The 24,318-nt window shown below is 53.4% G+C and overlaps 17 protein-coding genes across 17 annotated transcripts; 5 read left to right on the top strand and 12 right to left on the bottom strand.

Annotated features, from left to right (window-relative positions):
* Window positions 1–117: 117 nt before the first annotated feature.
* On the bottom strand, window positions 118–623 carry KL928_004662 (uncharacterized protein; the record flags this gene model as incomplete). Its single annotated transcript, XM_043205385.1, has 2 exons — window positions 118–528; window positions 591–623. The coding sequence occupies 2 exons, from the start codon at window positions 621–623 to the stop codon at window positions 118–120; spliced, it is 444 nt and encodes a 147-aa protein (XP_043058154.1).
* A 145-nt stretch (window positions 624–768) lies between these two features.
* On the bottom strand, window positions 769–2,126 carry KL928_004661 (uncharacterized protein; the record flags this gene model as incomplete). The annotated part of the gene is made up of 2 exons (XM_043205384.1): window positions 769–1,333; window positions 1,396–2,126. 2 exons carry the CDS (start codon window positions 2,124–2,126, stop codon window positions 769–771), a joined length of 1,296 nt encoding a protein of 431 aa, XP_043058153.1.
* Window positions 2,127–2,183: 57 nt separating this feature from the next.
* KL928_004660 (uncharacterized protein) lies at window positions 2,184–4,832 on the bottom strand (the record flags this gene model as incomplete). Its single annotated transcript, XM_043205383.1, has 1 exon — window positions 2,184–4,832. One exon carries the CDS (start codon window positions 4,830–4,832, stop codon window positions 2,184–2,186), a length of 2,649 nt encoding a protein of 882 aa, XP_043058152.1.
* Window positions 4,833–5,170: 338 nt separating this feature from the next.
* Window positions 5,171–7,690, bottom strand: KL928_004659 (uncharacterized protein; the record flags this gene model as incomplete). Its single annotated transcript, XM_043205381.1, has 1 exon — window positions 5,171–7,690. One exon carries the CDS (start codon window positions 7,688–7,690, stop codon window positions 5,171–5,173), a length of 2,520 nt encoding a protein of 839 aa, XP_043058151.1.
* Window positions 7,691–7,720: 30 nt separating this feature from the next.
* On the bottom strand, window positions 7,721–9,619 carry KL928_004658 (uncharacterized protein; the record flags this gene model as incomplete). The annotated part of the gene is made up of 1 exon (XM_043205380.1): window positions 7,721–9,619. One exon carries the CDS (start codon window positions 9,617–9,619, stop codon window positions 7,721–7,723), a length of 1,899 nt encoding a protein of 632 aa, XP_043058150.1.
* A 56-nt stretch (window positions 9,620–9,675) lies between these two features.
* KL928_004657 (uncharacterized protein) lies at window positions 9,676–9,992 on the top strand (the record flags this gene model as incomplete). Its single annotated transcript, XM_043205379.1, has 2 exons — window positions 9,676–9,737; window positions 9,809–9,992. The coding sequence occupies 2 exons, from the start codon at window positions 9,676–9,678 to the stop codon at window positions 9,990–9,992; spliced, it is 246 nt and encodes an 81-aa protein (XP_043058149.1).
* Window positions 9,993–10,084: 92 nt separating this feature from the next.
* On the bottom strand, window positions 10,085–11,350 carry KL928_004656 (uncharacterized protein; the record flags this gene model as incomplete). The annotated part of the gene is made up of 1 exon (XM_043205378.1): window positions 10,085–11,350. The coding sequence occupies one exon, from the start codon at window positions 11,348–11,350 to the stop codon at window positions 10,085–10,087; it is 1,266 nt and encodes a 421-aa protein (XP_043058148.1).
* Window positions 11,351–11,501: 151 nt separating this feature from the next.
* KL928_004655 (uncharacterized protein) lies at window positions 11,502–12,842 on the bottom strand (the record flags this gene model as incomplete). Its single annotated transcript, XM_043205377.1, has 1 exon — window positions 11,502–12,842. The coding sequence occupies one exon, from the start codon at window positions 12,840–12,842 to the stop codon at window positions 11,502–11,504; it is 1,341 nt and encodes a 446-aa protein (XP_043058147.1).
* A 111-nt stretch (window positions 12,843–12,953) lies between these two features.
* KL928_004654 (uncharacterized protein) lies at window positions 12,954–15,401 on the bottom strand (the record flags this gene model as incomplete). The annotated part of the gene is made up of 1 exon (XM_043205376.1): window positions 12,954–15,401. The coding sequence occupies one exon, from the start codon at window positions 15,399–15,401 to the stop codon at window positions 12,954–12,956; it is 2,448 nt and encodes an 815-aa protein (XP_043058146.1).
* Window positions 15,402–15,499: 98 nt separating this feature from the next.
* On the top strand, window positions 15,500–16,270 carry KL928_004653 (uncharacterized protein; the record flags this gene model as incomplete). The annotated part of the gene is made up of 1 exon (XM_043205375.1): window positions 15,500–16,270. The coding sequence occupies one exon, from the start codon at window positions 15,500–15,502 to the stop codon at window positions 16,268–16,270; it is 771 nt and encodes a 256-aa protein (XP_043058145.1).
* A 187-nt stretch (window positions 16,271–16,457) lies between these two features.
* KL928_004652 (uncharacterized protein) lies at window positions 16,458–18,230 on the top strand (the record flags this gene model as incomplete). Its single annotated transcript, XM_043205374.1, has 1 exon — window positions 16,458–18,230. The coding sequence occupies one exon, from the start codon at window positions 16,458–16,460 to the stop codon at window positions 18,228–18,230; it is 1,773 nt and encodes a 590-aa protein (XP_043058144.1).
* A 55-nt stretch (window positions 18,231–18,285) lies between these two features.
* KL928_004651 (uncharacterized protein) lies at window positions 18,286–18,870 on the bottom strand (the record flags this gene model as incomplete). Its single annotated transcript, XM_043205373.1, has 1 exon — window positions 18,286–18,870. One exon carries the CDS (start codon window positions 18,868–18,870, stop codon window positions 18,286–18,288), a length of 585 nt encoding a protein of 194 aa, XP_043058143.1.
* Window positions 18,871–19,126: 256 nt separating this feature from the next.
* Window positions 19,127–20,767, top strand: KL928_004650 (uncharacterized protein; the record flags this gene model as incomplete). The annotated part of the gene is made up of 1 exon (XM_043205372.1): window positions 19,127–20,767. The coding sequence occupies one exon, from the start codon at window positions 19,127–19,129 to the stop codon at window positions 20,765–20,767; it is 1,641 nt and encodes a 546-aa protein (XP_043058142.1).
* Window position 20,768: 1 nt separating this feature from the next.
* KL928_004649 (uncharacterized protein) lies at window positions 20,769–21,524 on the bottom strand (the record flags this gene model as incomplete). The annotated part of the gene is made up of 1 exon (XM_043205370.1): window positions 20,769–21,524. The coding sequence occupies one exon, from the start codon at window positions 21,522–21,524 to the stop codon at window positions 20,769–20,771; it is 756 nt and encodes a 251-aa protein (XP_043058141.1).
* Window positions 21,525–21,584: 60 nt separating this feature from the next.
* Window positions 21,585–22,850, top strand: KL928_004648 (uncharacterized protein; the record flags this gene model as incomplete). The annotated part of the gene is made up of 1 exon (XM_043205369.1): window positions 21,585–22,850. One exon carries the CDS (start codon window positions 21,585–21,587, stop codon window positions 22,848–22,850), a length of 1,266 nt encoding a protein of 421 aa, XP_043058140.1.
* A 34-nt stretch (window positions 22,851–22,884) lies between these two features.
* On the bottom strand, window positions 22,885–23,403 carry KL928_004647 (uncharacterized protein; the record flags this gene model as incomplete). The annotated part of the gene is made up of 1 exon (XM_043205368.1): window positions 22,885–23,403. The coding sequence occupies one exon, from the start codon at window positions 23,401–23,403 to the stop codon at window positions 22,885–22,887; it is 519 nt and encodes a 172-aa protein (XP_043058139.1).
* Window positions 23,404–23,490: 87 nt separating this feature from the next.
* Window positions 23,491–24,289, bottom strand: KL928_004646 (uncharacterized protein; the record flags this gene model as incomplete). The annotated part of the gene is made up of 2 exons (XM_043205367.1): window positions 23,491–24,209; window positions 24,274–24,289. The coding sequence occupies 2 exons, from the start codon at window positions 24,287–24,289 to the stop codon at window positions 23,491–23,493; spliced, it is 735 nt and encodes a 244-aa protein (XP_043058138.1).
* Between the last annotated feature and the right edge of the window lie 29 nt (window positions 24,290–24,318).

Raw genomic sequence — 24,318 nt, 5'->3', positions numbered from 1 at the left:
AAAGAGACGCCGGCTCGAACAGAAAGCCGCCGAGCTGGGCATCACCGAGGAGAACTAGGTGCCTGCCCATAAATAAAACTAAATATTGCCTGTAGTTATTTATTTATTTTTCGCTAATTATTTTTCTCTAGTTGCGCCAAAATGTCCGACAGAACACTGTACCAGCGGCTCTCTGAGTCGTCGCATCCCGTCGCGCTGCTGTTCTTCCTCCTCTTCAGAATAGCCCCGCTCCTGGTATACCTCTTTGGCCTGCTGTTCACTTCCAATTACATCCTCAACTTCATCATCACCATGCTTCTTCTGGCCGCCGACTTCTGGAACGTCAAAAACATCTCTGGCCGGCTGATGGTGGGTCTGCGGTGGTGGAACGAGGCCAACGATCTCGGCCAGTCCGTCTGGGTGTTCGAGACAGCCGACCCGAACAGATACATCAACCCCATAGACTCCAAGGTGTTCTGGCTCTTCCTCTACTTGTGTCCTGTGCTCTGGCTGGTTCTGGGAATCGTGGCAATGCTCAAGCTCCAGTTTCTTTCGCTCACCCTTGTGGGCCTGGCCATGGCGCTCACCTCCATCAACGCGCTCGCATACACTAAATGCGATAAGTTCGGAAAGGCCAACAACATCGCCAGCAACGTTGCCGGCTCTGTCGCAAGCGGCTTCTTTGGAAACGTGGGCGGACTCGTGGCCGGTGTCTTCAGAAGATGAATCTTCCCATTATCACGCTCTAGATACTCTATGTACGGAATAAACGCCTGCACCCGCTAAAGCTCAGGAAGCTCTGTGACCTCCACCGTGATGAAGTTGCGGCCGCTCTTTTCCTTGAAGATCCGCAGGTTGCCGTTCTGCACCAAGTTCAGCAGGTCTGCCTTCAGCCACTCCGGCGCAGAGCTGCCCTGCTTCAGCATCTCGTCCATGTTGGGCTCGTTCTCCACCACGAGGATCCGCGTCTCTATCACGTTGCGCACCACGCGGCCAAACTTGTCCCGCGTCATTAGCACCTCCTGCTGCTCCTTGTCCTTGAGCGGCGTGCTCGTGGCCTCGAACACGAGCTCCGCGGTGCCCGGCTGGACCCCCGCTGCCAGCTCCAGGGTCTCTCTTCTGCGCGACCGGCTCATCGTCTTGCGCCTCCACCACCGGTCCAGGTCGGCCCGCAGCCGGCGCAGAGTCGTCGTCTTGGTGTTCACAGAGCTCGCCGCGTCGTCCTGCTCGGCCATGTCCTTGAAAAACGGCGTGCTCGTCGCCTCGTCGAAGATCGTCGCCGTCGGCAGCAGCTCCTTGTCCGGTCTGTAGCAGCTGTGCTCGAACGACCGCAGCTCCGACCCAAACGACACGTCTCGTCTCGCGCGGCCCGACACAGACACGCTCCTGTCCTTCGCGGGTCTTCTGACCATCGACCGGCCGCGCTCGAGGTTCGACGCGTCGTTGTAGTCGTCGATGATCTCGTTGTAAATGTCCGCGCTCTGGTTGAGGAAATTGTAGCTCTTGACCGACTTGATCGACCGCGCGCTCTTGGGAGCCTCGTCTTTTTTCTGCGAGAACTTGTCAAACAGCTGGGTCAGGAACAGCGACACGCTCTTGCGCCGGTGTCGGACGCTCTTGCTGCTCTCAAGTGGAGCAGACAGCCCCTGTTTGGACGCCGGACGCGGCGAGTCTGCCGCCGGCACCGGCGGTTGCAAGGGCGGCCGCAGAGGCACTCGTTCCATGAACGGGAACGACTGCACGGCAAACGACGAGGCGCGCGTGTTTCTCGCCACCGGCGGGAACGGCGTGTCCAGGCCGGGAAACCGCGGAGGCGCCAGGTCGTACCTGAGGCTCGGGACCCGTGTCGTGGTGCCGAACCGCGACATCACGGGGTGCTTTGTCGGCGTGATCGACTGCTCGGTGAACGAGTCGTCGTTGCTCGTGAAGAAGTTGTCGTTTTTGCGCTCCGCCAGGCTGAAATAGTTGTCCATCGGGTCGTTCACAGAAAACGACTTGAAAGTGTCGGATTTCGAGAAAAACACAGCGTTGTCGGCCGCCGGCTCCTTGTCGGGCCGTCTGTGCTTCAGTGACCGCGGTCTAAACAGGCCCGGGTCGCTCAGATCGTCGCCGGGCGTCTTGAGAGTAAGAACAGCTTCGAAATCCATCACAAGTTTTAGCCTGCGTTCCGCCCGCATTAATATATAATCCTGCCCCGAATTCTCTTAGCGCCCAATGTGTCTCCGGATGTACGCAACGTGGTTTATCTTCTCTGCCACCGACGCCGCAGAGCCTTTCCAGCGGTGCCCCAGAAACTGCTCCTCGGTGGCCAGCAGCCCGTTGCGGCACACCAGCGTCTCGGCCGGCACGCGGTCCAGCTCGAAAACCGTGCCCTGCGCGCGCAGACTCATGTACCGGCCGGTGAGCTCCATGGACTCGGCCGCTATCAGCCGCGCTATCAGCCCGTGCACCAGGCGGTCCATCTGGATGTTGCCGCAGATCTGCACCAACGCCTGGCGCAGCCCCGTGATCTCGACGCCGCGCGGGATCCGCGAGATCACAGGTATCGGGTCGATCAGGTCGCTCGCAGCCACCACGAGCGTCTGGATGAACGCCGGCCGGTCCATCGAGTAGTCCAGCAGAAAGTCCCACAGCTCTCTGTCGTCGCTCTCGCTCACAAACAAAATCGCCTTTTCCGGGTCGCGCAGCTCGTCCACAATCAGCTTGAGCGCTTTCCTGTTCTCGCCCACCTTGCTCAGCAAATAAACCAGCTCCGAGACGCACTTTTGCTCCTCGCACACGGAAATCGCTTTTTCCACAGAGTAGCTGTAATGGCGGCTCAGAAACTGCTGCAGGTGGTCTCTGTTGAACGACGCGTACAGTTTCACCATCTCGTCCTCAAAGTCCTTGACAAGCAGCTTGTCGTTCGCCGCGAGCGCGTCCAAGTACAGGAAACTCACGTAGTCGAGCCCGGCAGCGTCCAGAGTGTCGACGATCTGCCGCGGCAGGATCTCGTGGCTGTTTTCGACCAGAATTGCAACCGTCGTGGCCAGGGTTTCCGCCGTCAGCGGCTTCCCGGCCGCGCTCAGCGTCACAATGGCCGGCAGTTTGTCCAGATTCGTCAGCAGCAAATGGTGCTCGTCCACAAAGAGCATGATTCCTGGATCCTTGAGCCAAATCAAATGGTCGACGCATTTTTCCATCTCGTCCAGCTCGACACTCAGATCGACTATCACCCGACGCACAGAGGCCTCCTGCTCGCCGGTCTCCTCGAGCTCCTCCACCAAACGGTCTCGCAGCGTCTCCACGTCAAAGAGACCGTGGTCCCATTTTCCAACGAGCGACAGCACTTTCGAAAACTCCTGCTGCTCCAGAAGCTGCTCCAAAATCGAATTATAGTGCCTGGAGCACACCAGGTAGTCCCCGACAGGAACACGCGGAACACGGTCCACCAGCAGGTCTCGGTGGCCTGTCTCTGAAAACCGCTCAATCCAGTTATTCCAACAACTTGCAACCCGCTGAACGTACTCCGGCTCCTCGTCTCCAGCAAGAGCCAGCATCTCGCTTAGAAACTCGGCTGCCTCCGGCCATTTGTCCCCACCAACTAGCTTCTCCATGTGTCGCTCCGCTATGTCCAGCCGCTCGTCTCTGGCCAGCCACATCTCGCTGATCTTCCATGCCTCCAGGTACTCTCCGCGCGCAGTGTACCACGTCAGCTGGTCGTGAAGTCCGTACGGCTGGACAACAACGCAATCGTCGGCAGAAACCAGAAACCACTGCGACCCGTGCTGGTAAAGATGGTAGTCGTTTAGACCGAGATTAGTGCGTCTGTTCATGGCCACCTGGTCCACGGAAATTTCCTCAAACGTCAGCTGGTGAACAAGTTTCAGCTCCGGAGGCTCGTTGTCTGGCACGTAGCTCAAGATCAGCAGATCGTCGTTGAACACAGAAATGCCCGCAATCAGCGTGTCCTCCAGGATAACATGGTGCTCCAAAGCTACTTTTTTGTCGATCGACCGAAAACTCGACGCAGCAGACGAAATAATGCTGGAGCCAGAGTTCGAGACAGAAATCTTGAACGACCACACATGGTTGACCCAGCCAATCAGAAACCGGTCGGGGTCCGTCTGGTGGAAGCGCGGCCAGAACATCTCTGGCCTGGGAAAGTTTTTGGGCAGCGTCTCGTGGAAAATGACGGTCTTTGTAGGAATATGGGCTACCGTGATGCCAGAGTCGTTTGTCCAGATGACAAGGTCGTTTATCGTTTGTATCAGTGTGATTGCCCCGCTGCCCCCGTCTACCACGGTGTCCTGTCTTTGGCCCAGCCAATTGCGCGACGAAAACACCACATTTCCGCTGGTCCCGCCAGAAATAAAGAGTTTACTTGTTTTGTAGTTCTTGTCCAGTGCCACGGCGTGTATGGGCCGCTTGAAGTCGTAGGCTATGATGTCCTTGTCGTCCGCAACCGACCCGATTACCACCGTTCCGTCGATCGACCCGGCAGCAAAGTACTCGCCGTCGCTGTGCAGCGACAAGATGGAGCTTCTCTGGGTCTTCATGGTGCGCAGTGGTGTGAAGTCTGGTCGGGCCAGGTGGACAAAGCCGGAGTGTGTTGCAAAAATAAACACTTTTTCGTGGAAATAGCAGCAGCTGACGGCGTCTTTGGTGAAGAAGCGGGCGGGCAGTTTGTTTAGACGAGAGTACTTGAGCCTAGGAGGCTCTAGGGATTCTGTGCTTCTGGCATCAGAGGGGTCCTGAGAATCAATTGAGTGGGTCTCGGTGCCATTCGGAGTTTCTGTGCTGTGACTCGTGGATTTAATGCTGCCAATTTCGGCAGACGTGTCCACTATCTCGTCGTTGAAAGAGGACCCCATAATTTTTATTTATTTTATTTAATTTATTTAATTTATTTATATTTTTTTATTCATTTTACTTATCATTTCATGCCCCGTGCAGTGAAAGGAACGCTTATTCAATGGTAAGTGGCGACACTCGCATACTAACAGCAGCGACCCGTCGATCAAAGCCCTCATAGTCAAGATCGACTCGGACTCGCGAGACATTGTCATTGAAGAGCTGGACGATACCCATCTGCTCGTGGACCCGTCAAAAATTGTCTACATCAAACAGGAGCTCAACAAGATCCTTTCAAAAAACGCCTACAATCCCTTCGAAGAAGACGGACAATGAGTGCCATCATGCTATAAATACATTATCTTAGCGAATTGAGGTTCAGGTTGCTGACGTCTCCGTTTTCGCTCATAAGCTGTTCGTCGTCAGAGTACACGTCCAGGTCGAGTTCTGGGTCATCCAGCGAAATCATCTCGCTGATCTGGTCCGCCCATATCGAGATCACCACGTCCACGTCCACGAGATGCTCGATATCCTGAGATTTCTCGGTCTCTGCCCTGGAATAGAACTGCTCGTACGCCTTCATCACGGTCTCCTGAATTCCGTCCAGCAGAAAGCTCAAGATCTTGTCGTCGTGCAAGTACGCCACAATGCGTGGTTTGAGACGGGGCAGCTCGTTTTTCAGCGTCCGCATAAACTTTTCCATGACGGTTCGCAAAGACTGCTGCGGATAGAGCTCCAGTGGTTTGGTGAACGGCTTGGCCGACTCGTCGATGAACTCGTGCACGGCGTTTCTGAGCGCCATCTGAATCTCGTACCGACAGTCCACGTAGTCGTTCACCACCCGCGGAACCGATCCCAGCAACAAGTTCATAAACCGGTTCCGCTCAGGGTTGGCAGCATTCGCGGCCGAGAAATTCGTGTCGATGGTCTGTTTGGTATTGTCGCCGCGTATGAACCTGCTGAACATCTTTTTGATCCCGCTGAAGTCCAAGTTTGTTTCGCGGCGCGCGTGTTCTATCTCGAACGTGGAGATGTACTCTCGCAAAAACATGAGGTTTTTAATCTCGTACAGTTTGGACTCAATACCAGGGACGTTGCCGAAATTCGTGTGCAACGACAATATCGACAAATGGACAACCGCATTGGCAAGATCGTCAAACACGCTTGGGTTCAGCAGCTGGTAGATCTTCATCAACAGCTGGACGGCGTTGACGATAGGCGGATACACAAACTCGAGGTTTTGGGGCGCCAGCGCAGTGTTGTCCAGCGAGAAAATGCTGTCGCCGCGCAGCTCTCCGTCTGGTTGCGGCAGGGGCTCCTCGGCAATGGGGTCGGCGACGCCGTTTTTGCGGCGATGCCCGATCGTCAGCTCTCTGCCTGTTTTTTTATAGCTCACAATGTACTGGTCCACGTACACCTGCACTCTGAACACGAGTCTTGTCTGTGCGTCTTCCAAGATCGGCCGGAACAGCTCGCCCAGCTGGATCTTCTCCTGCAACGGCGCGTCGTGGTGGTACATATCCGACTCTTCTGCCTGGTCGCCGGCGTCGAACTCCTCCACGTCGTAGTAGTTCTGTAAAATCGAGATGAGCTCGCAGAGCTCTAAAATGCTCTTTTCGCGAATAATCTTGTTTCTCAGCAAATAGTACAGCGGATCCAGCAGCTCCTCAAACCATTTCGACAACGACAGTATGCTGGTGGAGTTATCCACGTCGTTGTTGCATTTCTGCGGAGGCAGGAAAAAAAGCCTTTTGAATATGTCGTACTCGCGCTCCATCAGCTTGATAAAGTACGAGATGTTGCTCTGGGCCAGTTGTATGCAGTCTTTGGAAGTGTCCTGTGCTGAGACATGTTGCTGGACGATGGAGCTGAGCAAATTGGAACGGGATCTAAAGTATTGGTTGTAGCAGTCATTTAGCAGCCCCAGGTACTCCTGGTCCTGCGTTTTGACTGCCCGTGTGTACAGCTCCTCAAACAGCCCGGTGTACTTGGCAGCGTCCTCCTCAAACTGGATATACACAAACGCGTCCACCATGACGGAGATGCTGGCAGAGATCGTTCCCTGCTCCTTCTTTTTCTCTGTGATTTTCAGCTGCAGTTCCGCTTCGAGCTCGCGGAGCGCCGTGGTGATGTAGTTTTTCACCAGCGTGAGAGCCCTGATCATGCACTGTTTGAATCTATGCTTGTAGATGCCAATCTCCTTGAAAGTGGAGTGTTTTGGATCGTGCACAAAAATAAGACACCGGTCCAGCTCCTCGAGGATATCGTGGCGGAAACTGTCTTTCGCGACGATCGACCCGCTGCTGCTGGTGTTGAGGGTCTGCACAATCGGGTCGAGCGACTCAAAGAGCGTCAGGTTGCCGGAAATGTCCTCGTGCAGTCTGTTGAGCTGCTCGATTTCCACAATCAGCTGTGTCGACTTCTTCTGGAAATCCACGGTTTGCAACGTGACCTGGTCTCCGATAACCAGCAGCTTGTTCAGATCCTGGATTATCGCGTTTGTTTCCTTCAGAAACTGCTTATTTTCCTCGTAGTTGTAGCGCAGATAGTTTTGGAACTCCAGCACCTCTTGGCTCGTGGCCTCGTCTATCGTGCATTGGTCGTCAACGCTGATTATACAGTCGCTTGTGTAGTCCTGCGTGTACTGGCTCCATAAGGTCTCTCTTTCCCTCTCGGAAAAGGGGTACATCACAGGCTTAGACACTTCAACGTTCACCTGGGTGAGCTCGCCCAACGACCTGCTTCTGGCCCTTGGCTTCAGCTCTTCCAGAACGATCGAGTCGATCGTCGCCGTGCCGGCCGAGGTCGTCGACGTGATCGAGCCCGCTCGCGATCGCCGTCCCTTGTTGTCGGAAACACTGGACCCCCGTCTTCTCATAACGTGTACAAAAAAAAAATATAAAAAAAGCTATTTTCCACTATGTACGATTTCGGGAAGATACATGTAATGACAGTGTTTGACAAGATAATACCACGTGAAATTCACCTGCAGCCCGTCTCCAAGCTCAATTGAGTGGTCTGTCTCGGCAGAACCGATCGTGTGCGCCATAATCTGGCGAATCACGGGGGCTGTGATGGTCGCCGAAAACTTGTCCTGCACTTTGCTGATCATAGACCTTGACGTCAGCACAAGCCGCCCCAGCCGTGTGTGGTAGAACTGCACCATGTTCTGGCAAAATTCGCCGACGTTGTCTGAGCCGTCTTTCAGCTCCCGAACAGCTATCTTCGTCTGGTGCATGACATGGTCGACCAGGTTCGAGAGGTACTCCTGGACATTTTTCAGGCCAGCGGTCTCTATGTTTGACGACTTGGTGAGTTTGACGAGCTTTGTGTGGCACAGCGACTTCCGCGCGGAATGGAAAATAAGCTTGAACGAGTGCTGGTCAAGCTCGCTGTCAAGTGGCTCCGAGCTCTGCTCTGCTCTCGTCCGAAGAATTGCCTCGTACACGGCGAGAGTCACTGATCGGTCCGACATCAGTCGATCCAGACTGAACTTGCTGCTGTCTGTCTGCAAACAGAACCGCAGGATCTCTCTTTCCACGGCATCGTGGTCGTCTTCGAAACGACTGAGCAGCGAGACAGAAACCCGTGTTCCCACGAACGCGGGCGGCGGCAGCAGGAACTGGATACCAGCACTCGTCTGTTCTTCCGTCTTCTGCATGTCTACCGTTTTTGGTGCTTTTGCTTCTTCTGGTGCTTCTGGTGTTTTGCCTGGCACTTTCTCAGACTTTTTTCGTCTTTTCACCACAGGCTGTTCCGCCTCCGCGACTGCGCTCGAATCCACATTTGTCTCCTCCATCTCTTCCCCACTGGTCCTCGTCTCTTCCTCTAGAACTGCCATCTCTTGCCCTATAACCGCCGCTTCTTCCTCTATAACCTCCTCCTGCTCGGCTTCCTCCTCCCGCATGCCTTCGTAAACATCACTCGACTCGTCGTCCTCGATCTCTGTAGCCGTCGCATAGCCCGACCCGTCCGAATCTTGCTCCGCAGAGTCTGCTACCTGGCCGTCAACAGCCGTATCTGCCGCTGTCGTGTGTTCCTCTTTAGCACGCTCGCTCTCCGAAACCCGCTGCAGTTCAAAAGCCTCCTCGCGCTTCAGCTGCTCCTTTGCCGCTCGCCGTTCCTCTTCGCACTCTTCCGATAAACTCTCGAGCTTCTTTTTCGCCTCGTCCACTTGCCCTCGAAGATCCCATGGATCCTGCAGAACCTCGGCCTTCATGCCCAGCGCCCTGTCCCACCAGTCCATCTCCACGCCCATGTCACGCTTGTCGCCCACCACGTCGAGCCAGTCGGCGTGGATCTCGACCTGGTCGTTGTAGACATTGGCCACACCTCGCACCTGTACCAGCAGGTTGTTGTTCTTCTCAAACCCGATCAGCCGCTGGTGGTACAGCTGGCTCTGGATCCGGACCGTGAGAGCGCTTTCGGCTGTCCCGTCGGAGATCTCCAGAAACATGAAAAATTTGTCTTGCGACATCTCGTGCCACCGCTCTCCAACCACTTTTCCCTGAACCATTATCTTCTGCACGGGGTGGTTGCCAAACATCAGTATGTTTTGGCTCGCCGGAGTGTAGCCCCCGTTCTTGTAGACTCGTCTGCAATCGCGCAATTTCAGCACGTCGCATATCAGCATGGGAAACGGCGCCTTTGTAATGGCTGGAGCCGCATAGAAGAGGGCGGGAGAGTAGTATTTCACGCCCTTACACACAAACAGGACCCCGTCGTCGTGATTGTCGCGCGTCGGGCCGCCGTCAGAAGTCGCCGGCGGCGCGGGTCGCGGCCTGCGCGGCAAACGAAAGGCCTCCATTCAAAATTAAATATTGAAAAATATCATTATTAAATTAAATCAACTGAATTTCTCCAATGCCCCCAATCACCTGCCACATTTTGGACACCACGCTGGGCCAGCCGGCGGCGAGCGTGGAGTGCGACATCCGCGTTCTGAGGGACTCTTTCGTGCACTTTGCGACCGCCCGTACTAACTCGGACGGCCGAGTGGCCGAATGGGTGCCAGCCGGGCCAGACAGCCAACTGCTCAAGAGTGTCGGCTTCGAAAACAACCAGTGGACCAGTCTGGCGCCAGGCGTGTACCAGATCCGCTTCCACACGAAAAACTACTTTCTGAAGCGCGACGGAAAGACGTTCTTCCCCTTCATCGATATCACGTTCGAGGTGCCTAACCCGCCAGACAACCACTACCATGTGCCGCTGCTGCTCAGCAACTACGGCTACTCCACCTACAGGGGCTCCTGACTAAACTGGGGTTAATATACTATGCAGTTCGGAAATAATGCGTATACTCTCTAGACTGTTCGTGAACGGCCATTTCGTGGGATTTGTAGTAATTCAGCTCGGCCCGGATCTCCTTGATCTGCGCAGGGTTTCTTGCCAGTTGCGAATAGGTGTGCTTGAGGCCTCTATTGAACCGCACGTAATGATCGGCAGAAAACGTCTCATTAAGATAGATCTTGTCGGAGAACGACACGCGCTGCGGGCTCGCCGACCGCGAGCTCAGCGCGGACCGCGCCACGGCACAGGACTGGCCCGGCTCCTTGGCGCTGTTGGTGGTGACCACCTCGAACTCGCCGTTGCCAAAAGTGCGACGCTTCGCAACGTGCTTTTTCGCGTCGATCGTCGCCTGCGAGTCCAGCGTGTTCTTCCTGCTCAGCGACTTCTGTTTCTCCAGCGACTTCATCCTCAGCGACTCGCGCTTGATGAGCGTGTCCTGGCCCAGGTCGTCGAAAAACGAAGTTTCGCCGATCCCAATGATCGACGAGATGTAGTCGAGCTCCGAGTCCAGGTCGCCGCCGTCCAGGGGCCGGTCGTCGCCCGCGGTGAAGCTGCTGCTGTCGTCGCTCAGCCCGGTCGACAGCGACAGACACTCCAACGAGCTTTCGCTGCTCAGGCTATTTTTAGACGCGAGCGGCTCGGCTTTTTTGTTGAGCTTCTTATCCTTCCCGAGCAGCTTGCTAAGCATCCGCTTCAGCCCTTTCTTGTCGTCCTCGTCCTCCTCGCTGCACGTGATGGACGACGCCGGCGTGCTGTGGCCCACCGACGACGACGGCGAGGCTGACGACGCACTCGACCCCGTGGGCTGATTGGATATATGAGGTATTTGCTGCGTCTCGGCGGCCGGACGGCACTCCTGGACAGGGCCCGCGGGCGCTAGAGACGGCGGCTGCCGCTGGTTGGCGGGCGTGCTGGCCATGTTTGGCAGGGAACTGTGTTTGGTCGATTTGGGCCGTGGTTGCATCCGTGGCCTGAAAACCTCGCCGTTCGGAAAGTAGTACATGGAGCGGCCAGCAGAGGGCGGAGGGTAGGACACGCGCGTGGAGAGCTGGGGCTGCGGTCTCAGGTCGGGCCGGCGCATTCTCTGGACGCGCGGCTTGCGAACAAACCGGTCCTCTATCACCAGTAACGAATCGGTGCTCAGCTCGCGCGGCGTGGTCATGGACCGCACGCTGCGCGTCGAGCTCATCGAGGAGACCGACTCTCGCCGCCGTAGACCAATGCCTTGCTCCATAGGACGGCCCTGCATGGTGCTGAGTGGATTGTAGTAATTTCAGCAGAGTTCTGACTCCTCTCAAATTTCAGCAGACAATTTTAGAAATATTTTTCGCAGCCATTGAAACCGCAAAGCCACACGCTGCGCTTTGCTATTGTTGGAAGATTTCTAGAGCCATCATCAATCAAATCTGCCAAAACAGTTTGGCAAGCCATACGGCGAAAACAGACACCAGCGCCAGCGTGCCGCCCTCCACCACACGGCTCTCGCGCACGTCCCCCACGGGCAGCAAAGCCTCCAGGTAGTTTGGGCCCTGGCTGCCAACATGGAACATCTGCCAGTGTGTGCGTTCCAATATTCGATTTTCGTGCATGAAGCTGCCTCGGATTAGGGAGTCTGTCTCGGGATCGGTCTCACAGTCCCAATAGAGATCTCCCGCAGCCAGCCCGACCGGTTTTACACCGCGCAATGGCTCGCCGTACCGCAGATGCAGCGGTATCTCGAACTCGCGCGCGTCGGGGGCCAATTCCACACGCAGCGAGCAGCCTTCAGAAACTTTATAGCTTGGCAATTCCAAGTCGCTGCTGCCGAAAACCGACACGTTCCTGAAAATGTCATCATCCCACGCCAACTGGTACCTGTCGACAATATACGTCGACGGAATGTCCAAGTCAAAAATCAGGCGACACGTCGATCTTGGAGCCTCGTTCTCGCCTGAAACTCTCACCTTGTACCTTGGATGCAACCCTGTAGGCTCCACAAAGACGTGTTCGGCGGAAACGCCCGGAAGCTGCGTGTGGAACGAGTTTACATACAGCGACGTCGGCACAAACTTGGAGTCGCCGCGAACACGCACCCCGCTGATGCTCAGGTCGTAGTCGCCCGGCAGAGAGTCCAGATAGAACACGCCGATCTCCCGCGTGTCTCTGGCGAACTCCAGTCGGCGGTCAACCAAAGGCCAGTAAAACAGGAATCGCAGCTTGTCTCCATCAAGAATAAGCTCCAGAGACGCCGCCTGTTGTAGTTCCGCCAAAGATAGCGGTAACGCTTCCCCAACCAGCGTGTTCCATATGCTCAAGGCGGACACTTCCAGATCTGGCTCTTCGAAAACATACGCCCGGTACCATTCCTCGAAAAAGTAGGGCGTGGTTTTCGTGTCCACACGGATCAGCTGCAGAACCATCTCCACAGCCAGCCGCGACAATTTCTCGTACTGGGCCATGGTGCGGGCTGTTTGCGGAGCAACGTCGATACGCACCCCTGCCGGCTGGCTCTCGTGGTCGCTGAAGATCGTAAACTGCGGTTCCTCGTTGCGTTTCCTGCCCAGCTGGACGTTGAGCAGCTGCAGCCTGCCCAGAATGTCGCGGTACTCTGGTTTCAGCAGGGAGACGTCTATCTCGATGCGGTCTTCCCTGGCGAGCGGCGACGCCTTCGACGCCGGAACAACGACCTTGTCTTTGCCGCCTAGTGCGTCAAAAACCGCCTTTTCGTTGCTGTACACAAACAGCGTGGTGCGGTGATTCATTACACGATGTATATATTTATTTATTTTATTTTATTTTATTTTACTTTATTTTATTTATTTTGTTTTATTACACTTATTTATTGCTGATCCCCATTTTTCAATTAACTCACACTATTTCTTACCCTTCTTCCGCTTCTTCTCAATTCTCTTCAATGCACGCATCTCGTTCTTCATCACACCGTCAACCATCTTATACTTGCCCTTGACGCCCTTCGGACGCCCAGACAGGCCCTTGTGAGTGCCTCTGGCAACCACCACCGTGACCTTCGGCTTGGTCTTCTTCTTCTTGCCCAGCTTCGCTGCAAGAGCCTGGATCTCCTTGGCCTTGTCGAGCTCGCTCTTCGAGTCGTCCTCGGCAATCAGATCGCTCTTCTTCCTGATCTTCTCGAGTCGCTTGATGGCCCTCAGCTTCTTCCTGCCAACAGCCTCCATCACCTTCTTGATCGGTCTGGCGTTCAGCTGCTTCATCTTCTCCTTCAGGGCCAACGCGGCCTCCTTGGTGATTGGTCTGTTGATCTTACTGTGTTTCTCTTCATCCTCCAGGAACCAGTCCGGCAGTCCTTCCTTCTCGCGGAACGAGTACTTGTTGAACCCGTCGTCGATCAGGTCTTTCTTCGATCTCTGGCCCAGAGCAAGCTGCTGGGCAAGTGTCATCGCCTCCACAGTGGCCAGATCGACCTCTTGTTTGTGAGGCAGATTATCGCCGGACCCGGAAACCAGCTCAAAGTCGGGCTCCGTCTCACTCTCGGCCTCATTCTCGGCCTCAGACCCTGACTCGGAAACTTCGCTCTCGCTCTCGCTTTCGCTTTCGCTTTCAGACTGCTCAGAAACTGCCTGCTTTGCAGACTCCTGCACCGGCTTCTCCTTGCCTGCTCCCACCTCCTCGACGCCCTCGAAAATAGAGTCGCCAAAGAATGTGCTGGCAGTCTTGCTCAGTGCGCCCTTCTTTTTCTTCTCGATCGTGGCTATCAGCTTGTTGATCGCCTCGTCGTCGTCGCTGTCGATGTCGCTCTCGCTCTCGCTTTCCTCCACGGCCTCGTCCGATTCGACCTCACTCTGCCTGTCCTCGATTCCTTCCCATTCCTCGTCGTCGCCGCCACGCGCAGCCTTGGCTCTCAGTTTCGCGTCCCGCTCCATCTTCGCCTCTTTTTGCTGCTGATACATCGAATTGAGCTGGTCCTCAAGGTTGTCGAGCTCGTCGCCAGACTCCACAGCTTGGTGCTCATCCACAACAATGTCGTTGTCGCGGATCAGGTCCTCGCCCGTGAACACCATACTCTTCTTGCCGCGGGCCAGCTCGTTCAGCTGTCCGGTCTTCTCCGCCAGCTTCAGGTTGAACAGACTTTCCGACCCGATCTGGCCCGCGTCAATACCGATTTGCATGTCTGTCAACATGTTCATCTGCATTCTCTGGATCTCCTGCTGCCGGGCCTCATTTTTGCGTCTTTTCTCTCTCTTCTGCTTGAGACGGATCTTCTCCTTCATTTCCTCGATCTCCTGGTCGATTTTCTGCTCCTCGGTCAGCTCCTCGACCTCTATCTCTTTTTCCTCCTTCTCAGTGTCCAAATCCAGCACCAAACGAGCATGCTTCCGCCATTTGATCAGCATACGGAAATCCTTCTTGCCCAGCACTTTGAGGTCCTTGCAGCACTCCAAAAATTCCGGAGTGGTGTCCTTCATCCGACGCAGAAGCTTCCACTCGTCGCTATTCTCGTCAATCTCGAACTTGCTCACACTTCCTAGGGTGTTGATCACGTCTTCTTCCTGTCGCACCCAATCCAGAAGAGCCATCGGATGGAAAAGAGTGTAGTCGCCCTCTTCGTAACCATCTCTCTTTCTTTTCTTGACCTCCGGGTTGAAGACCTTGGCCTCGTTGTTGACGGGACCCTCTGGCAGCTCCTCGAAAACCTCTTTAGGATCCAGCAACCGAGGGTCCAGTTTCTTGGGCGCCTTGAAACCCTTGCAAACAACGAAAATCTCCGCAGACACGTTACGCGACGCAGGCGGCTTGGTGGCCTCGACTTTGTCGAAGAGCTGGCGGAAAACCCAAACCAGGTTGTTGTAGTCTCTCGAACGGAAAACCTTGGTGACAAACGTTCCGCCGGCTGTCAGATGCTCAACAGCAAGCTTCAAAGCCTGCAGCGTCAAGTGCGATTGGGTATAAGCGTCCTGCACCCAGTTCAGACCCACGTTGGGCGCACCGTCGTGCAACACGGTGTCTGCTTTCCACGTCTTGAGATGACCCCGGAGCTTGGACTTGCAGTCTTCCGTCGTGATGTCGCTTTGAAACGTGATACAGTTTGGGATCGGCTTGATGGGCACAATGTCTACTCCCACGATGAGAGAGTTCACAGGACAAAGCTGCGCTGCGACCTGACACCAGGATCCTGGTGCCGCACAAAGATCTATCACGACCTTAGATTTTTCTAGGAAATGGCCATATTTCTGGTTGATTTGGAGAAGCTTGAAAGAGGAACGCGCACGATACCCTTTTTCCTTCGCCAGGTGGTAGTATCTATCCAGCCGCCCTTTGGCATTCTTCTTTTGGGTTCCAGCCATGTTTAATCAAGATAATAAATTTTTTTCCCATAAATTTTTTTTATAATTTTTTTTGGTCGATCGACCTTCGCTTTTAATCTATCGTCTCTTTTTGCCGTATGTCGGATAATAAGTACACTCCACTGATAGTGGACCTGTTTACTCCCAAAGTGCCTCTCCAGTACCTCCCCCCGGCAGATGTTCCTATAGAGAAACGTCGGACTCCCAAAGTGGACGGAATTGCGCAGTTCCTGTCCTCTTTGAAGGACCATGTCGAAGAATACAAAGATTACAAAAACGAGTTTGTGAGTCGAGAAACTAGGGCAAAACTGAAGTCGCAGCAAAACAAGGAGGCGCTCCAGCGGGCCCTTCTAAAATGGAACCCAGAAACAGACACCAATATCGCCGGAGACCCGTACAAAACCGTTTTTGTCGGAAGACTGGATTACACAATTAATGAGATAGAGCTGCGCGAAAAATTCGCACAGTTTGGCGAAATCGACCAGATTCGAGTCGTGAGAGACACCAACACCGGAAAAAGTCGAGGGTACGCTTTTATCCTGTACAAATCAGAGTCTGACGCCAAACTGGCGTTCCAGAAAGGTAATAGAATGGTGATAAAAAACCGTGCAGTGGTTGTGGACATCGAAAGAGGTCGCGTGGTGAAAAACTGGAAACCCAGGAGACTAGGAGGTGGGCTTGGGGGCCGCCAGATAGCACATAAGCACAAACACGTGGAGCAGCAGGATCCTGCTCCCAAGATGCTGTATCCGCCTCCTGCGTCTTATGGGCGTGGCAATTATGGTTACCGAGGCCGTGGCGGGAGGGCTCCGAGACCGTACGGTCATAGGCCCCCTAGAACGCCCTACAACCGGCCACCGAGGTACTGATAAAGTTTGTGGTGTACGGGTGTGTTTGTGTGTTTTTTCTATGCATCGTGCGCAATCCAGCTCAAAAAAAAAAAACTTGTTTATTGCAAGAAAAGTAAAATAAAATATTTTGGAACGAGTCGCCATCAACAAGTTTGTTATTGAATTCGGCAAGCCCATTTTGTTATAACCTGCCAGGATCTCCAATATGGCACTCTTATCTCCTAAAAGCAGGCTCTTGCTTGTCATTGGTGTCCTACTATATGTTATCACCCACATAACTGTCAAGTGCCCCCTTACACAGTCCTATCAATTGGACGCTTCACAATCCAACGATGCCCTCTGTCTTTACAGCCACAAGTACTATAGGTTTGTGGAGCCATACTGCGGTCCAGTGATTGAAGCTGCGGACGCCAGAGTGTTCACCCCGCTGAATAACTTGTACGCCAAGTCCCCAGTGAAACCAATTGTGCAATCTGGCTACGACCAAAGTGCAAAGGTCTACACGAAGTTTGCAAAGCCACATGTTGACAAGTATGGTGGCGTTGTTAAGACGAAATTAAGCGAGTTTTTTGATAAGGCGACGGCCAAGACGCAGGAGGTGACAAGACACGCCCTGCTTTATGTCAGAGCCAAAGGTGCAGAAGTGGGGGAATATGCTAGGTTGAAATCTCTCGAGCTAACCACAAAGGCCAAGCTGGTGGTTTTAACAAAAATCATCCCCCGTACTGTCTCCATTTTTCACCAGGTGAAGACAATGCTCTATATCCAGGGAACGAAGTTGAAGCTGGCATTGTATCTTAGATATAACCTCTACGTGAGGCCACAATTGGTGAAACTCTACTTTACTTTACGGTTGAACAAGCTAGAGCCGCATGTGGAAGCATTCAGGAATTCCTGGTTCTACGTGAATACCAAAAGATTGGTTGTTTTGCTGGTGGACGCATTGGGGTACTTTTACAGCAAAACCTACGAGTATCTCGATGCTTTCCAGCGAGACTCGAAGATCAGAAAGACGACCGAGGAGTATTGGCGGACGGAGCACAAGAAGCAGTTTCTAAAAGACGAATTCAACAAGCTTCTGAATGCCAAGTTCAAGATCCCAACGTATGAGGACGTCGAGTTCTTCAAGAAACTGTCGAAGCAGGCTGCCGAGACCGACAAGACAGACGACGTCTCGGAAACTCTCAGCGAGGCCGAGCCCACACTTACCAAGTACAACAGGATGTTAAAGGGGGTAACGCAGGACGCGTTGAATGACTTTGAGTCACAGGTGGCCCAGGTCGACGAGAGTGCTTATAACAAGATCTACAACCAGTTAAGACCTAAGCTGCAGGAGTTGGGCGAGCTGGTCAACCGCAACTACGATGAGGCACACGTCATGATCCACGACATCAACCACGACACGGACAAGTACGTTACTCGTCAGGACATGCGCGATCTTCTTAAGCGTCTTTCCGAGTCGCTGACACAAAAGGGTGTGGAGATCACTGAGGATTTCAGGAAATACGAGCAAGAGTTCTCCGACGAGGTGCTGCGTGTGAGGACGTCCATCTTGGAGACCCTTGAAGAGTTCAGCGAGTCTACGCTCAACGCCTACTCCACAGAGATTGTGAAGAACGGAGACGACTGGAAAGAGTGGAAGAACTACAAAGAACTGAAGCAGGAACTAATCCAGACCAGAGACCTGCTTCTGAGCTCCACTCCAAAGTTGGAACGCGTGACCAAGTTGCTGAACGAGCTCAACAGAACGCTGGGTACTTTGGTTAACGACGGAGAATCGTATTTGGCCATATTGCGTGCCAAGGCCAACGTCGAGTTCCAGGCCCGCGAAAAGGCCGAAAGAGAAGCTGAGCAGGAGACCACGAGCACAATCATGCTGTACGAGACCGTTGTTCTTGATGAGAATAACCAGCCGGTGAGCACTATCCACGCAGAACCTCCAGTTTCGAACGAGGAGGTCAAGACGTTGATAATATGATGGGGGAGGAACCGGGTGTTTATAGGTGTATGTAATGGAACGACTAGTAATTTTATTAGGAAAAATCTATATCTCTGATGCCGTCCTTGTCGATCACTTTCACGTACAGGCCTTTGAATTCGATAGGCATTCTCTTCACGAGCTCCTGGTGGCACAGTTTGAGCAATTTTAGGCCTTCGTCGAGAGCCATATCCGGTCTGTAGTGGTGGTCGAGCAGCGACATCGTGTAGAAGGCAGCATATCCGTGGGCACAGTACGGCAAGTCCACCCGAGTACCCAAATAATCGATCAACGACAGAAATGGCTCGGAGCCGTTGTGGAGTCCTCCCAACAGGACCTGCACCTGGTAGGGCGTTCTGGATCTGATCGAGGTGGCCAATTGCTGTCTGACAAAGGACGCGATCGCCTTGGAATTGAGTTCTGTGTTTTCTCTCATCGTGAACAGCTGGATGTTGGCCTGGATGTAGTCTGCGAACTGTGTCGTGTCTCCCGACTCTCCGGTGAATGCCAGCAGGTTGTACTGGTTGAGCACTCTTGTCTTGTCGTCTGTGTCTTTGAGGACCGAGATTCCTCTCGTGAACGCTTTTGATGTGGCGACAATGACCGAGTCCTTGACTCTGATGCCCAAAATGATATCCATGGTGGCGAAAAAGAGAAAATAATAGGGGAAAAATATATATATTTTCACAGCCGTGAAGTAGTCTGGGTTTATGTAATCAGAGTCGGTCTGCTGGCGTAGCGGGCGGCACAGTCTCCATGTGGGGCGCCGATGATCCTGGGGAAACGTCGTTCTAGGCGGCTAGTGCTGGGGTCACTCCAGCTAATTATATATCCACCCCCTCAGAGCCAATGTCATTTATTAAATTTCCCCAATTTTAATTTTAGTTCGCTTATCCATGAAGAGGAATAGCAAGGGCCTTTCGATGGCCACGTTATACGTTATTTCGCTCGTCATCAACAACACGCCGCCGGCACTCTGGAAAGTGCTGACGCTGGTGATCGATGTGGTGTTTTTCTGGGTCAAACGGCTCATCAAACTCGTAAGAGACTCGCCAATCCGCGACCTAAAACGGTCCCTGCAAACGTGCACGGATTTCCACGAATGGGAGATGATCACGTCGGAGATCGACCGGCTGAACGGCTACGACGTCTGGCGACAGAACTTCATCTCCAAAAAGTACGACTACAGACTCATAAACGAGCGTCTGCACGATCTCCGTCTTGCTAGGATATATAAAGACCCGCTCAAGGTGATGGGGATTTTGCGCTCGAGCGTGCTGAGGAACTTTGGCGGGATCTCAAACAAACAGCTGTACAACAAGTCGTACATTGGCACCAAGATCCTGATTGAAGACTACATTGAAGAGGTGCTAAAATGCTTCCAGTTTATAGACGAGTGGCAGTTGCGCGACCAGACCATGGAGCAGAGCTATTTCAACCAGATGAAACTGGATTTTTTCCACGACTCGCGACAGACTATAGGGGTCACGGCTCTGATATTACAAGGAGGCTCTCTCTTTGGGCTCTGTCACTTGGGAGTCATCAAGGCACTATACTTCAAGAATTTGCTGCCCAGAATAATTGCTGGCTCTGCGATCGGCGCCCTGGTCGGCGCATTGATATGCTGTCTGGACGACACTGAAGTGGAGGACAACCTCAATAATCTAGTCAAGCTACTCCCAGAGGATAAAGTCGACGGAAACAGCCACCATGTAATCGGCTCTGTCATCAAACGCGGATACAGCCAAGACATGCTGCTGTTCATCAAGTATGTGGAGTCCAAGGTCGGAGACCTGACCTTTGAAGAGGCGTATTTGAAGACTAACAGAATTCTCAACATTCTCATCCATCCAACAGAGAGCTGCGTGCCGTCGCTTCTAAACTATGTTTCCACGCCCAACGTCACAATCAAGAGCGCGATTTGCTGTTCCATCGGGAATGGCGTCCTGGACGAGGATGTCCAGCTCAAATACAAGACCGCAGACAACGAGATCAAAACCTTGACGTTTCTAAAACGACATTGCGAGTATCTGTCGCCACACTACACCAGCTCGATCAACACGAAGTCGTTCAAACCAATCTCACCCTACACCAGACTCACAGAACTATTCAACGTCAATCACTTTGTTGTTTCTTTGGCCAGACCGTATCTTGCGCCGCTCATCGGCAACGACCTCAAACACTCGCCAACGTCCTGGCAACTGACCAACCACATCAAAAACCTGATAAGTCTGGAGTTCAGACATAGAGTGGAAGCTTTGGAGAAATTCGGACTGCTCCTGGGTTTCCTTAGATGGCTGGCCGTGGACGAGAAAACGCCCCGGTTTGAAAACAGCGAGATCACAATCGTCCCAGAGCTCAGAACTCTTATCAAGGATTTCAGCCGTATTTTCGACATCAACGAGTACCAGAAGAATATTCCCTACTGGATCCAAGTTGGAGAACGGTCCGTTTGGCCCCTATATCCGTTATTGGAGACCCGTTGCGCTATTGAGTTTGCCCTGGACGATTATTACAATATATACAGAAGCAAGTAGGCTACCTATAAAAGAGTTTCACGGTCCCTTCCTTGTTGATCAGATAAAGATATTCACGTTCGACAATCTTCTTAGGCGAGCCGATCAGGCCTCTGCCGATCGTCAGCTCTCCAGTCACGTCTTCCGCCCTTCCTGTGCGCAACGGACGAAGAGATAAGATCAAAGATGTTCTGTGTGCAAGTTTGGTCAAAAAAGTAGCGTGAACGGTGGCCAGGTCGTCTGGGGAATCGGAATATTCCATCAAACTCTCGTCGCTCGAGCTTATCAAATATAGATTGCATTTCGTGTTTAGTTTCCGCAACTGGGCCAGCAGCTTGTCCACTGTAATGTCTGTGAGGAACAGCAAAAATTCGGGGTTCTCGATGAACACGTTTGGCTTGTCCAGTTTGCTCTGTCGGTCCACCTCCAGCGAGATCTTGGTGTACCAGTCCTGGTAGCTGTTGAAGAGGTCAACGTATTTGAAGCCAGCCAGATCGCCCTTCAGCCGTGCCAATTGTTTGCGGTATGTTGCTTCATCGACGCTAAGCGACGCAAACACGACTGGCGCAGTCGAGCGGTCAGAAATGGGCGTCTTGTTGACGTAGCAGGTGCCAAAAAGCGAATTTTCCACGAGTGCGACGTTGAGCCATGTGGGCCGGGTGGAGGCCTTATAAAGCACCAGTGTGCAGTAGTTGTGATCCGGGTCTGATTTCGGCAGAATCGAGCGGTCTTCAAACACAACAAGGTCCTGTTGCTGGAGGTCAGAAGACGATGTCATGGTTAGGGAGCACGGAAAATAATTTTCCTAATTTTTTTTTTTCAGTTTCCATACTAAAGCATGTCGCTTCCTGCCGTTCCTGCTAGCTTTTCCGGCGATTTCAAAGCCCATTCCAACTACAGCGCTCCTGTCAAGCGTCCTGTTGAGCCTGTCGGCAAGTACTTCCTTGCCCATGCCACCAGAACCCTGCGAGGCCACACCTGGTCCGAGTACGAGAAACTTGAGGCCTCCAAGAACGTCAAGTCTGTGGAAGAGTCCAACGACGACGACGAGTTCGACGAGGAGCAGAGCGAGGACCTGCTTGAGCACGACCCAAGAGACTGGAAGACTGCCGATCTTTATGCTGTTATGGGTCTGTCGAAGCTCAGATACAGAGCCACCGAGGACCAGATTAGAAGGGCCCACCGTAAGCAGGTCTTGAAGCACCATCCGGACAAAAAGGGAGCTGCCGGCGGACTGGACCAGGACGGATTCTTCAAGATTATCCAGAAGGCCTACGAAACCCTGTTGGATCCTATCAAAAGAAGACAGTACGACTCTGTTGACTTCAATGCCGACGTCGAGCCTCCATCGCCAAAGGAGAAGTACGACTTCTTTGAGGCCTGGACGCCTGTCTTTGAGTCGGAGGCCAGATTCTCCAACAAGCAGCCTGTTCCTTCTCTGGGAACCATGGAGTCCAGCAAGGAGGAGGTTGAGGCCTTCTACAAGTTCTGGGCCAACTTTGACTCGTGGAGAACGTTTGAGTTCCTTGACGAGGACGTTCCGGACGACACTGCCAACAGAGACCACAAGCGTTACATCGAGAAGAAGAACAACAACGCCAGAAAGAAGAGAAAGGTCGAGGATAACAAGAGATTGGCCGACCTCGTGAAGAGAGCCAACTCTGAGGACCCAAGAATTAAAAAGTTCAAGGAGGAGGAAAAGGCCGAGAAGGCCAGAAAGAAATGGGAGAGAGAGGCCGGTGCTAGAAAGGCTGCCGAGGAGGCCCGTCTGAAGGCCGAGGCCGAGGCTAAGGCCAAGGCGGAAGCAGAGGCCAAAGCCAAGCTCGAGAAAGAGAACGCAAAGAAGGCCAAGGAGGCCGCTAAGAGCGCCAAGAAGAAGAACAAGCGTGCCATCAGGGCTGCTGCCAAGGACAACGGCTACTTTGGAGCCGAGGACAAGGCCACTCTCATCGACGCAGACATCGAGACTTTGTTGGAGGCTCTGAGCGACGTATCTCTGGCGGATGTCGCAGGCAAGCTGAACGGCGCCGACGCTTCTGCCGCCAAGTCTGTCCTGGACGCTGCTGCCAAGGAGACGGGCAAGTCGTACAACTTTTTCGGATAGATTGTAAGTATTAATGCGTAAATACAGAGGCGTTCTAGTTCCAAAACCATTTCTTCTTTGGAACCTGTTGATCCAGCAGCGTCTGGATCTCTTTTTCGTATTCTCGGGTCTTCTGCTCCATGGCGATGATGTGCTCTTCTCCCTCCAGATACGTCCATGCGTACTGGAGCAACAGATACACGCCGGACCCCAGAAGCAGAAACGAGGTGATGGGCCGTTTGTAGTCGCTCAGCGTCGGACGCAGGGCCTGCTCCTGCTCCTCCACGAGCTTCTGGTACTTGGCCTGCTCAAGCTGTTTCTGTCGCTCTAGTTTCTGTGAGATGGCATCGATTTTCTGCTGGATCAGGTCGGCCTTGGACGGTTCGAGAAACGGGTCGCTGGGCCGGTACAGCGAGGACTGTATGTTGTTGATTGCCTCAAGCTCTGCAGGCGAGAGAGGGCTTTCTTTGGCGTCGGCAGGCTGCTCCACTTGATTTCCCGCCTGCGGCACACGCGGACTCTTGCTGCGCAGCACTCTCAGAGCGCTGAAATACCGGATTCGAGGTTGTAACATGAATAAATTAAAATAGTTTTTTCATTTTCGCTATTTTTTCACGTCATCCATCTATCATAATATACAATCACGGCCGAATACATTTGGCTACCACTCGCTTTCTCCCGTCGCCTTTTGGAAGGCGTAGTCGCGTCCGTCGATGTTGGCGATCCCGTCCTTCAGGTTGCACTTCCACTTGTTCTTCACGCGCTGCACCCTATCGTACAAACATAGCATGATGTTATACTCCTGGTCCTCGTTATCGTCTGCCGAATTGATCTCGTCGTCGTCGGGGTCGTCCAGGTCCGAGTTGATTTCGTCCGAGTCCACGCCCAAATCGGATCCCAGCTCGTTGCCGTCCTCGCCCAGATCTGTCTGTCCGTCCGTCTGTGTCCGACGGAGCCTCCTGGCAAGCTCCTCCGCCTGCTTTCCCTCAACAGTAAACGTCACCGTTCCGTCCGACTGTCCTATTCTGCCTCCGCCAGGAAGCGCGATGTTCATTCCCCCGAGATCGTCCTCCTGCTTCATCGAGTTCGTCGGCAGCGCAAGATCCGACTGCGGCAGGTGTAGTCCCTGAATGTGTAGACCCGAATTTGCGTCGCTGCCCGTAGGATTGAACTGCTCCTGGTACGTCTGGGAGCTGATCTGGTCGTCGCCCAGTCCCAGCATATTACTGCTCTCGTCGTACTGTTGTCTCTTCAGGTCCCAGCTGAAAGACGCAACCCCTGTTTTCGACAATTTGTCTCTCCATATCCGTTTGAGGTCCAACAATGTTTGCTCGTCGATGCCCCCGTCCTCGAAGTCCTGTCGAGATTCGGCAATCACATCTTCAATGATACGCTCGTACAGCTCAGACTGATGTTAGAATCGAAAACAGGCTTATACTTACACATTCCTTGTTGGACATGGTGGTGTACAATTGAAATCCTTAAAGGC

The sequence above is a fragment of the Ogataea angusta genome (genome assembly GCF_019207475.1).
Source record: "Ogataea angusta isolate 61-244 chromosome Unknown 61-244_NODE_10_length_428612_cov_89.696788, whole genome shotgun sequence".
NCBI classification, from domain to species: Eukaryota; Fungi; Ascomycota; class Pichiomycetes; order Pichiales; family Pichiaceae; genus Ogataea; species Ogataea angusta.
This window is presented reverse-complemented; position numbering and strand designations above follow the sequence as displayed.